This window comes from Pelecanus crispus, chromosome 11 (genome assembly GCF_030463565.1).
Source record: "Pelecanus crispus isolate bPelCri1 chromosome 11, bPelCri1.pri, whole genome shotgun sequence".
In the NCBI taxonomy this organism is placed as follows: Eukaryota; Metazoa; Chordata; class Aves; order Pelecaniformes; family Pelecanidae; genus Pelecanus; species Pelecanus crispus.
In genome coordinates, this window is record NC_134653.1 from 32,538,119 (window position 1) to 32,550,751 (window position 12,633).

The 12,633-nt window shown below is 40.2% G+C and overlaps 1 protein-coding gene across 2 annotated transcripts in view; it reads left to right on the top strand.

Moving 5' to 3' along the window:
• Nucleotides 1-635: 635 nt before the first annotated feature.
• Nucleotides 636-12,633, top strand: part of ATP2A2 (ATPase sarcoplasmic/endoplasmic reticulum Ca2+ transporting 2) — a 42,335-nt gene continuing 30,337 nt past the window's right edge. The window contains exons 1-4 of one of the 2 annotated variants that reach the window (XM_009489119.2): nt 636-753; nt 1,847-1,864; nt 1,951-2,033; nt 10,075-10,179. In XM_009489119.2, the coding sequence (XP_009487394.2) occupies nt 636-753; nt 1,847-1,864; nt 1,951-2,033; nt 10,075-10,179 (324 nt within the window). The remainder of the gene's footprint in view (nt 754-1,846; nt 1,865-1,950; nt 2,034-10,074; nt 10,180-12,633) is intronic. The other variant, XM_075719358.1, reaches the window with a different exon arrangement.

Genomic DNA, 12,633 nt, shown 5'->3' on the forward strand with positions numbered 1-12,633 from the left:
GCAGCTGCGCCTTTTTCTTCCCTCCCCCGCCCCGGAGGCGAGCGGGGCGAGGCGTGCCGTTATCGCCCTCCGCGGGGGCGGCTCGCAGCCCGGTGAGGCGAACGGAGAGGCCGCTCGGCCACCTGGACGCGGCCCGTGGGCGCGCAGGCAGCCGCCGAGCCCCGCACGCCCTCCCGCGCCCCTGAGGCCTCAGCGGCTGCGGGGGCCCGCGCCTCTCCCCTGCCTCTCCTCAGCCGCCCGCCCGGGGCCGGGGGACGCCTGAAGCCCCGCTCATCCCCGCCGGAGAGGCGGCTCGGCCCCCTCGGAGGGCGTGTGGGGTGGGAGGGGGGCGGGGGCCTTTTTTTTTTTTCCGGCGGCTTTCCCTCCCTTTTTTCTAATTTTTTTTTTTTTTTTTTTTAGATTTTTAAATTTTTTTTTCTCCCCCTCCTGCCTCCTTCGAGAAGAGTGAGGCGCTGAGGTGGGCTCGGGGGCTCCTCTCTGTTTTTTTAGGGGGTCTATGGTGGTAGCACGGGGGCGGTGGGGGAGAGAGCGAGGGGCTGAGGAGGGGGCTCGCCGCCGCGCCCGCCGCCGCTGAGGAGGAGGAGGAGGAGGAAGAAGAAGAGGCGAGGCACCATTTGCTGCTCCCTGCCCCAGCCATGGAGAACGCGCACACAAAGACTGTGGAGGAAGTTTTGGCATATTTCGGCGTTAACGAAAGCACCGGGCTCAGCCTGGAGCAAGTCAAGAAGCTGAAGGAGAAATGGGGCTCCAACGGTAGGTGAAGCGGCCCCACGCCGCCCGCCTCCCTCCGCCGCGGGGATGCTGTCGCTGGCACTCGTCGTCTTTCCCCCCCTCCTCCGCTCCCTTTTCCACCCCTTTCTCTTTTTCGCTCATCCTTCTCGGGGCCCTGTTTCAAGGCCTATCGTGTCTGTATTTGCAAAGCCGGCATCTCTTACAGGACCCGGAATAGGAGCGAGGGAGAGAAGATGGCTGACTTGAACTCCACCTCGTGGGTTTCTTTCATACCCCAAGCTCACAGGGCTGCTTTGGGAAGGAGGATGTCACCTCCGTTTCCTTTCACCTTAACGGTGGGAAATCTTCTTCCATTCTGAAATGAAGCGCTGTGGTTTTTTTTTTTTTTCCCCCTCCCCTCCGTCTTGACCTTCATTTTTCCCTGCTTTAGAGTGCCTTTCTGTCCCTTATTTTACATTCTTCTCTCGAGTCGGGGCACAGAATTCAGCCGATGAGGTGTTTCTTTTTTTTAATCCTTATTGCTTGGCCTTCCTAGTCCCTTTTGAACTCCCATGCCGTTGTGTAAAAATGAAAAGCTATGAGAAGATTATACGGTGGGGTTTTTTTTCAGCTTTAACACTGCTTTTGTGCCTCTTGAATTACTAAATCTAGTTGCGGGGAAATAAAAGGGAGAGCAGGAATAAGAAAATATCATTAAAATGGCGGAGAGAATTTGAAATATTTTGAACCAAGTTTGGTGGTTTGGGTTTTTTTAAGTGAATGTGGAGGAAAACCTTTGTCAGAAAGCATTTGAAAAGCATTTTGAGCCTTTGACCCTTTGTGTGCAGCAACAGCAGAAGTCCCACAGCTGGCTGGAGTGATGACTTGGCTGAATTATAACCCTTAGCACATTCTGGCTAACCTGTATGTGTCTTAAAATGCAAAACTATCTGGCCTATTCAGATGCTTTAATGAAAGCCACGTTAATGGGGCTTTCAGTATGCCTGTCAAATCCAACCCAGTTGCGTGTGCAATTCAGGAACAACGTCTGGTGGATTCCTTATAATGCTCTAATGTGTTTCTTCAATGATTTCTTTTCTTTGACATGCCTCCTGGAAAAATAATCCACTGACAGAGTTACCGGCTGAAGAAGGTAAGCATGTTCATGAAATCTGCTACTTCTTGTTGATATTTTTTTTTTAAATGTGCATAACTGAACGGCTTTGTTGCATATTGCAGGAAAAACCTTACTCGAGCTTGTGATTGAACAGTTTGAAGACTTACTAGTTAGAATTTTGTTGCTGGCAGCTTGCATATCTTTTGTAAGTATGAATTTTTTTATTTCATAGGCTTCTGTATCGCAGCATGACAGATGTTCCAATTTATAGCAACTGTACATACTGAAGTTACTCTCTTTCACAAAAGGTAGAAATATAAGATGAGTGGTAAAGGGCTGTCTCTTAAATTAGTTGCCTTGTGAAGAGGTTTCTGTATGCTAGAGAACAAAATTCCAGGGGATCTTTCATTGCAGGAGTCACAAGTATGCAACTATGCTAGACAGCTTTTTTTAAAAAGTGCTTCTCATTCAACCTGGTTTGCTTATTTGAGATGGGATTTCCCAATGCTTTTGTTGGCTTTGAAAACTAACCTTGAGTAAGTAAGTGTTTAACTGGACATTGTTCTTGCCTTTGAGTTAATTGTTATCAAGCTCAATGTATAATCATTGGAAGACATTTTTGGATGCAATGCAGACTGTAAATAGAATTTACATGGCGAATATTCCAGTTGCCTTCCCTTCCTGATAATAGCAAGGTGACAGTTGTTGCTTTTGACAGTGACAAGAATGATGACGGCTGTGATGGCACCATTGTTGACCAAATTTGGTAACTGACCTTTGGATAGTCTAGTCATTAAATGGACATCTTGCTTTGCATACAGGATTAAAAGAACAAGAATACTTTTAACTTAATTTTTTTTTTGTTAAAAGCATGTTTAGGCAATCTTTTTTACATAGTGTGTAAGGGGTATGTGTTTGCTGAAAAACTGATAAACTGAGCAAAGGCTAAGTATAGAAGGAAGATGAAGGCTGTATGTCTTGGGGAGCTTGATAATAGAAACAAAAGTGTGCAGAATATTAAATTGTTGAGGTAGGTGTAAAAGTTTATAGTAGACTTTGCCCTGGAGTTGTATTTAACTACTTCAGGAAAAAAAAAAAAGCTGCAGCTCTTGGGGGGAGTGGAAATTGTGGTGACTCTTTAGCCAAGGGCAAGCTAATTAGGATGGGCAGAGGAGAATGTACTCTGAAGCTGTTTGGTTTGATGGGTGAAGGGTTGCCCTGTTGTGGCTGCTGCAGTATATACTGTGTTGCTGATCCTACACCAAGAGAGGCTTTGGCTATCCCCACACTGACACCCTTCAAAGTGCTTTGGGTTTTGTTACGCATATACCATTACCAGCTGAGCAGTGATTGGTGGTGTTGATCCTGACTGTGGAGACAAATGTGCCTTACTTGCTCTTCTGTTTCCTGGGGAGGAAACCAGGCAGGTTACAGAAAATTGAATGAACAGGTCATTCAGAAGCTTTTTTCCCTCGTTTGCTATTTTCCCCTCTCAGAGGATGAGAAGGGGATGTATTTTTGTTCCTGAAAAGTCAGGAATGTTTCTCTCATCTCATGAGATAAATGACAGTACAGAAGTTCGTTAGCCTTTCATGCCAAGGTACACTAATTGTTTTTATTATAACCAAGTAAGTGAAAAATGAAATTGACCAAACTTTAAGCTTTCATTGCTGAATCCAAGTAGATATGATACCAGACTGACAGAGGTCATATAACACAGACTGCTAAGCCCTCTTTGAAAACTTGATTAGTAACCGGATTCAGGTTTTTTTTCAGTATGCTTAATTTTCCTATCTAGTTAAGAGGAGACTGTAGTCTAATGGAGTGTCGGATAGATCTGGGTTCTCTGCTTCTGTGTAACTGGCATCGTATATGACCTTGGGCTACTGCTCTGCCTTTTCTGTCTCCTATTTAAGAGTTACAGATACCCAGTATAAATTGATGTTAGTAGTAAAGATTTTCTCTTTTTGATGAAATGTAAAAGAAAATGCAGTATAATTATAATTTGGGTACTTCAAAAGTGCTTCCCCTTTGTGTTTGTTTCTGGCTTTTTCCCTCCTCAGAAGGTGATCATCTGTTGTCTGTTTTTCTTAGGTTTTAACACTTCTTGATGAAAGCATATTGGAGACTTTTGTAGTAGCTGTAAAGAACTGTTGAGTGTGTTGATATAAAGACTGCATTGCTGCAAAAATTGGATGTAGCTAACATCACCTAAATTCTGGTGTTCCTGAAAATGTTTGAATGGAGTACGTAGCTGTGTTAGGCTTGCGGACCGTAATTGTTCCATGAGAACCCTTGAAAATACTGCATTAAAAACCGGATTACACATAACGCTGAGATTACAAATTATGCTAAGTCATTCTTCCGATAGAACAACTTAATGCTAGAGCTTAACTTCAGTGTGTTTATTATGCTATCTTTTACAAGCTGTAGGAATGCAGTTTCTCCATTTGTACTGTTGCAAGGCATGCAAAACTCCCAGTACCTTCGAGATCTTGAAATGGATAATTAGACTTAAAATGAAGTCAGTTAAATTTCCGTTAGTTTTGGATGTTGAGTAATACTGTTGAGAGCTGCTCTAATGAGCCAAGACTTCTTGGGGGCAGTGTCAGATCCCACAGAATCACACTGTGGAACTTAGTGATTCTCACTTCAATGACTGCTTTTTACTATGATTTATTGTTTGATAGACCGTAAATTGTAGCACTTGTGTAGAAAGTGGACACTGTAGAGCATACAGACAGAAATAAGGTTGGATAATGGCTTCTGTTTGAAATAACTTTCAACTGAAGACTTCAAGGCCTGGTATATGTCCCAAAAGGAATTTTCATCAAGATGCTCAAATAAGTAGTTTACTTTGAATGACGAGGGATGGGAAAAGGTGGCTTACCAAGGACTTAAGAACAAATGACCCCAGAAGTCCTGAAGTCTTTTGAGTTACTAGTGGGCTGAGTGTTGGAATTGGGCATGAATATATAGCGCTGACTTAACTTTTTTTGAAGGGTGGCTTTTTTTTTAGTGTGTCACTGAAAACTTACTTTAATATGAATTTGTTTTTTCTGACGATCAAATGGAGTGTGTACTTTGTGCTAGTGGCAGCAGACTGTGCTTTCAGGAAAGGCATGGGTGTTGTTAGGGCAGTGAATGTAGTGGTCTTCACCAGCTCTATGTTGTCAATTTAAAAAAAATGTCTTGAAGATTCAGATATGAGACAGAGGAGCTTGAGGTATACAGAATATTGTTTTGTGTCATGGAAGCTTTTCTGCAATTGTGTTGTGATCATAAATCATACTAGATTCTTACCATTATTACTGCACGGAAACAGCCATCTTCAACATTGACATCCGCATTAGATTTTTGTGCAGAAACGTGCCCTCTTACATATGGTGTAAACTTCTGTGTTGAAAGTGCCTTTTGTGTCCTCTACTCCCACGCTCCCTGTCAGGTATGTGTCAGTAAAATAAATCAGACTAACAGCTGAATCTGTGTCACCCTGACTGATTGTGGGGGTCATATGCTGCCTGGTTGTTGGCTGTAGATACTATGTCCTACATTCCAAGTCAGAACTGCTGTTACAGATGTGCCTAGTTAGTAACAGCTTAAATTCTTACACTGTTTCTTCAGTATTTTTGTTGGCCTTAAGTGTGCCTTTTGAAGAGAAACAATACAAATAATTTCTGATGGGGAGTGAATGGATCTACGTATAGGCTTGGACCTTGTCTTGGTGTTGTGTTGAATCTGTGAAGCCTATGCAGAAATACACTCCACAGGTTTATCTCAGCAGTTCAAGGGCCTTCATAGCTTGACTTTCTAGGTGCAAGTAAGAGGATGTTTAATTTTCCATGAACTGTGGCTTTTAATTCTTGCTGATTCTGGAGCATCTACTGAAATCTACAGTATTTACATAAAAGATTAGCTTTCTTTGCTATGTAAATGACTTTGACAGGTTGCAAGATGTTACCTATGTATCTGATGTAGAATAACTCTCTGGTAAAATATATATGCTTTAAACAGTGATGTGTGCTTAACCATGCAGTCTTATCTCTGCATCACACTTATAGTGAATTTTCTTCTCCAAGATGCAGCATAGACTATAAACTCAAACAAAAACTTCAGTATTAAAAAGATGGTTAAATACAGCATCCTAAGAGCATTTTCTTTTTTCTTCCCCCCCCCCCCCCCCCCATTTCTTTGATTCCTAAGCTGACTTAGAAGTGAATGTTCTGGGAATGTTTTCTACTAGTGGATATCCATGTTTAGATTAAAACAATGTATTGTGATTTAGTCCAGAGATTATTATAGCCTATAAATTAGTATGAGTACAGCCTAATCTGTGTTCAAAGGTGAGCAAAGCTACTCCTGGAGTAAGAAAGATGTGCCGGTAAAAACATTGCAGGCTTTGCCCTGAAATCACCCCAAAAGCTACCTGTTAAGGTCAGTAGCAGTATGTGGCACAAGATGAGGATTGCTGTAGTACATTACACTGGCATGCTTTTAGCTAAACTCAGATGACGCAATAGCACCCAAGATACCAGCTGATGGTTAGGAGTGAATAAACTGAGAAGCAATTGTGATTCCATTTTACTTTGCAGAAATTAAACTGTGGGTGCTCTGTATCTTTATGTTTTTCCTTATTGTGCGCTAATCACAGGAAGGAATGTGTTTATTTTCAGAAATAGAGTAGCATATCTGATGGGTGCTTACAACTTGCTAACCCAGTAAAACTCTTAATTTTATACTTACTTTCTCCCTCCCTCCCCCACCTTGGGTAGCAAATAAAAAAAAAATCTCTACTGAGTAATGGAACTGAAATTGGGAGGTTTTTCTTTAGTATGTCCTGGTGTTCAGTATAACTGACATGGAACAAGTATCAGGACTAGCAAATAGTTAGCATCAGCTTAATTTTAAGCTAATTTGTATTGAAAAGAAAAATCACTAAAAGAGGGTTTTCTGAGCAGTAGATAGTACTCTGTCCAAAATACACTAAATCTTAATTCACAGTATGCTGTGAGAAGACAGCTCTCTTAAAAGCAGTCCATAGTTTTACGTGATGTGCTTTAATTAGTCCAGGGCTCCTTTTTGTTAGGATGAGATCTTACTCTCTCAGCTTGCTTCTAAGTTTCCCTTGTCAAAATGAAAAACAAACAAAAACTTTGTTAGATTGCTGACAACAAACTGTTTGCTTTTCCTCTGTTAGTGGTAGGCAGGCACAGCCTGCTGGGCAACAGAACTCTATCTTGAAATGTCCATTCTTTAGAGTAAAGCTGTTTTTGTTGCTTAATGATGAATAGTCAGCTGAGACAACTTACCTCTGTAACTTAACTTACAATACAGAGATAATTAACTTGTAGAAATGCAAAAGGCTGTAAGGACACTTCTGTTCTAGCTGTTTTCATTTCATTGCTGGCTGACTTCTGCATTGTACCTCTGCCCCCTTTTTATAAATAACCATGAAAACTAAGTGCTCTTTGCCTGTCATTGTGTATTTTTTGGCTTACTGTCCTGCAGGTCCCCATTAGGCTTTGATTAAAATAGGCTTCTGTAAGCCATAGCTCTAGCAGCCCTAGAGCAGATATGCTGAATGAAGGTTGTCCTTTAAGCTGCTTACGTCGGCTGTTGATATGGGACTTCTATGTCTTGCTATTAATTTCCCTTATATTTTCAGACTTGCATTTCTCTTGAGCAATTATCTTACTCTTTTTTTTTTTCCCTACTCTTTTAAGCTTCTTAAATACATGGTAACTCTACTTATTGACCATACTGCATGAACAGTACATTGGAGATCAATGACCTGGAAGTTAAGCTGTTCTACATGTGAGTCTTAAAGTGATTAGGGCTGAAATATGGTGGGGCCCTTCTGAGTCAAATAAAAGATCTCTCATTGTGAACCTCTCCAGGGTCTTAAAAGTGTGCTAGTGGAAACTTTTTGACAAGGACTCAATGCCTTGGACAAGAATTGTCTAGTCTCTACCAGGCTTCAGCATATGATCTGCTGTGACTAAAAACGCCTAGTTAAATACTTGGATTCCTTTTTCTACTTTCTCTTTGATTTCTTACTGTGGTTCTGTTTTTACTTCAGGCTACTATCAAATAATAAACCTGATTGTTACAGCAATATGTGTTGTGTATCACAAGTGTCCTAAATGAAAGTGTTAATATAGCTGTAGTCTGCTATAACAAAACCAAGAACTCGCATTGTATTTTGTTACTTATATGTCTATATTTACTAAAATGTTCTGGAACTAAAGCTTAGATCATTCCACTGTTAGTAATTGTGTGGAAACTTTTTGGGGGAGAAATGTGTGTTGCTGGCTTCTAGGATTAACTAGATACTTCATTTTAATCTGGTTCTCCGATAATTTTTCCAAAAAAACCCAACAGTGAAAATCTAAAACATCACATCTGTACTGTCAGGATCTCTAATCTGAGTTCTTCTGCTCTTTTTGAAATAATGGCTTATTGAAAGAAAAGATCCCTTGAAAACTTCTTTTTTATTTTCCTTGACATACTTGGATCTTGCTGTTCTTGTAGCTACTTTCCTTACCTCTTGAAGTTGCAGGCTTTCTCAGTGTTATTTTACAACATAGGTGGTCTTCAATCTGAAATTGTGTAAAGCAGATGTTTTATTCCAGTTAACCTTGTAGGTGCCTACACTGTTCAGAACATCACAAAATGATTGAATTTACATGCTTTGTTGGAAGCAAAATGGACTCTATGGAATTCCAGTAAAGAAGGGGAGGGAAGAAACAGATGCTAAGCAGCTTTTCTGATGGCAGCGTATGACCTTGTATATGCTAAGAAAACTGGAAATGTACCATTAGCTGTTTCTGTAGCTCCACTGGAGGCAGTAGTGCTGGTGCAGGGTAAAAACCATCCGTGATGTAAGGGGGAATGCCTGGAGTGAAGACTACCGTGTCGACTGTATGACTGCTCTAGCAGGGCAGATGGCAGAAGTTGTTACTGGGAATTGGAGATCAGTGGTGTGGGAGGAGGGAAGAAATACTGAGATGTAGAGAGCGTAAGAGATCCTAACTAAATTTCTTCTCCAGAGGGATTACAGAGACCCTCAAAATATGGTGTTGTCAGTTGGAATGTTTCAGTCTTATTAATCATATCCTGAATCTTAGAAGTTTATCCTTTTGTAGTAAAACTTGTTGTTGCATTGAATTTGCTTGACAGTCTGTTTTTTGCTTGAGGCTTTCATGCTGCTGTTCCTTCCTTTTAGCATCCTGGAGTGCTTCACAATTGAGCAATAGCTCCAAGCAGCATGTTGGTGGAATTATGACGCTTGCTTTAGTAACGGTTTGCTCACTGCAGTCTTCTAGTGATTCAGAGTGCTGTTGCCTGACTACCAGCCCTAATTATCTCAACACGTTGTTCCTATTTACTGTCACTTTCCAGGCTTCCTGTTGCTCAACACGTTGACAAAAAAGCTCTTCCTCTCTGGTCAAGTTAGGCTGGCTTTTCTTCAGTAACTACAGAACTCTGCAGAGGCCCTGACATACAACCATTCAAGTCAAGTGAATGGCAGAAGCCTAAAACTAGAGTGTAATTCTAAAGCAAATTAATGAAAATCTGTGCGGAGCCTTTTATGCAAGTCCTCAAGTTGCTTTAGTTTTAAAAACACAGGTTTAATTTGAGTTTTATCAGCTCAGAATTCAACTTCAGATATAACTATACAGTTCACTTAGATGCTTCAATAAGACACCAGTTGTATTTAAATAAGTAGATGCTTATTTTTCATATCTACTTACTGAAAACTTGTAAATATGTTTTCATTTGTGTGTCTAAGTTATTGGTAAAGAACAAGTACCTTGGTTAAAACTCAGATTCTGGCAAAGTCTTAGTGTTCCAAGTAGTCAAACTGATTGGTCTGCATCCTGTTTGAGGCAGTAAATAAAAAATTTTTGAAACTTCTCAGTGCTATAGCTGTTGTGAGAACTTCTGCTTTCATTTGTGAAACAAAAGTAGCAATATGATTCCCAAATAAATAGCTTGCTCCTTTAAAAGAAGAGCAGACTTGGAAATCAACTTTGTACTGCTTTAGTAAAGATTCTTCTTCTCCTTTTCCATTGCATATTGCCAACTCATTCATGAACTACAAAACTACACCTTGGAAGATTGAAGGGTTTCAAAAATTGCACAAGTCTAAGCAGTTGAACCTCAAGCTGAAATTTACTGGGTCTTAAGTTTGCAAGGTGTGTGTGTGTGAATCAGTAATTTAAATCATTGTGTTTCTCTTACAGGTCCTGGCCTGGTTTGAAGAAGGTGAAGAAACAATAACAGCATTTGTAGAGCCTTTTGTAATCTTGCTTATATTAGTAGCCAATGCAATTGTGGGAGTCTGGCAGGTATGCAGATATTTTTACAACATCAAATCACAAATGTCTCGGGTTTTTTGGTTTAAGAGGAAAGACTGTACAGCGTAGTGTCAGGTTCTTCATACAGTGCAAGTAATATGTGTTGATAACTTTAGATTCCTGAGAGTCAACATACCATAAAACTTCGGGACAGAAAGTGTTGACTTAAAGGTAAAACTAAAGGTAAAGGTAAAACTTCAGAAGTATTGCCAAAAATGCAAAGTGCCCATCAGTGTGTTTGGCCACACACTGGTCAACGTGTGAACTAGGCAGTCCAGAATGAAGGCCTGAATTCAGGAAATAAATCAAATGTTGCAAAGCTAAGAAACAATCAATTGGATTGGCTTGCAAAAAAAAGGGGGGGGTTGTCCCACCTAAGGAGTAAAGGATGGAACATTTGTAATCTAGTTTCTTGTTGGTTTCCTCTTGAGACAAGTGCTATGTTTTAGTACATTTATTAATACATTTAATACAGTATTAATTCTTCCTTCAATTATTATAGTACCTATTAAGTGTATATCTAAAGACTGCATGTCTGTCAAAAGGCATAAGTTTCTTCTGAAAACAACATCTAAGTACCATGAAATTTTTTCTACGTTATTAGCTGTGAGATCAATTACGTTTTTTTATAAATTGTATCAGCAGTAACATATTCTAACACTTCTTGAGATGCCAAACCAAAGTTGTTCATATAACTTCAGTTTATTAATTTGATCCCTTCAGACAGAGCGTGTTTTATTAGAATTGTTTTTCTGCAGATAAAAAGAATTCTAGGATTTTTAGGGTAACTTAAGTTCTCTGTAAGGTTGGTTTTGATTTTTTTTTAAAGGGATGGCGTTAATGTGACGTAATTGTTTGCTATCTTGGCAAGCTAGGTTTCACACATTTTTTACAACAAAACAAAACAAACCCCCTCAAAAACCCACCACAACCCAGAACTGTTCAAAATAACAACAAAAATTAAGAGGAGGAGCCCTATTAACAGGTTACAACATGCTAGAGAGCAGCCTACGCACTGGAAGCCACCAGAAGTGGCATTGCTGCACATTCCTGTGCTCTGCTTTGTGCTAGCACAAGTAAACTGGTTGAAGACTAACCCTCAGAAAATTCAATTTTTAGCAGTATCCAGCTTGCTTGCACAACTGCTAGAACTGGTATGGAGGGAAGAGATAATGTTGATGAAGGGATGATAGCATTGTCCCTTAAGTGTATTTTCTATTCAAACCCTCATAAAGCAATTGTGCAAGAATTAATCTTTAATTTGACACTTTGAGTTAAAATTCTGCATGTAGTAATTGTAAGTATGAAATGTAAAGCTATCTGCATAGTTTGGGGATTTTCTTGTGTAGCTGTGTACCCTGTTGTAGGAAACAACCATTTTTTTCAGACATGATAGTGTGCAAATAATACATACATATATCTACATGCAGTGAACTTAATTGTGAAACAGAATTGCTGTACAGATTAAATGACTCATTCCCCTGTTTTAATGGGCATGGAAAATACGTCGCAGTACATAGTCTCCACCCATAAATGTATCTGTTTCTACAGGTACTAGATGTGAGCAACTGAGCCATTGCCTTATAGCTCTGCTCTCCTCAACCTTTCTTCTCATGTGCCTTTTTCCCAAAGTGCCATCTGCTAGCACTTCAGTGGTTGACGAGAGTCTAACTACCATAACTTCAAGCAAACTGGAAACAAAAAGATAGAGCCTAACATGCTGAGCTGGCTGTTCTAGCTGAGTCTTGTTTAATTCTTTCTTGTTTCTCCTTTTTCAAGGAAAAGTTCTGTTTAACTAACTTCCCATTTGCAGGACTTCAGTTTGTACCTTTAAGGTGTTGCCTAACGTTAACTATTAGTTAATCCACAGAAAAGCAGTATCAGCATTATTGTGGTGAGGAGCAGAATTAATTTACCTGGTGGAATATGAGGCTAGCATTAATTACAGCTTTATAGGTCTGCGCTGGTGTCTCTGTGCTGCCCAGCACTGAGCTGTGCCATGTAAACATTAGTCCTTCAAGGTAGTTTTGGTAATGCTGGTTTTCAGCTGCATTGTTATGTGGAAGTACCTAGTACCTCAGCCTTTGAATTTCTGAAGATTAGGTTTCTGCTTGGACACATGCAGGAGGAAGTCTTTTATTACCTGGAAAAGCTGGTATATATTTGAAGCGCAGACATTCTAAAAACTATATGTGCCCTTACCATTATCTATAATCATCAGGACTATATGATGTTTGTACTTGTCAATAGGCTGGAAAATAAGTTACTTCTCAAAGAGCTAGAGAAGGAGTACTGATAGGCTGTTTGTTTCTTACATCGTCCTTTATCTAGGTGGCATCACGATGTTAACACCAGTCTCTGGTAGTGCCTAGCTGAGAGAACTGCACTTCAGATAGGAAAGCTATTGTGCTAGTGTTAGTGGAAATGAAATGGTTGTCATGTGTG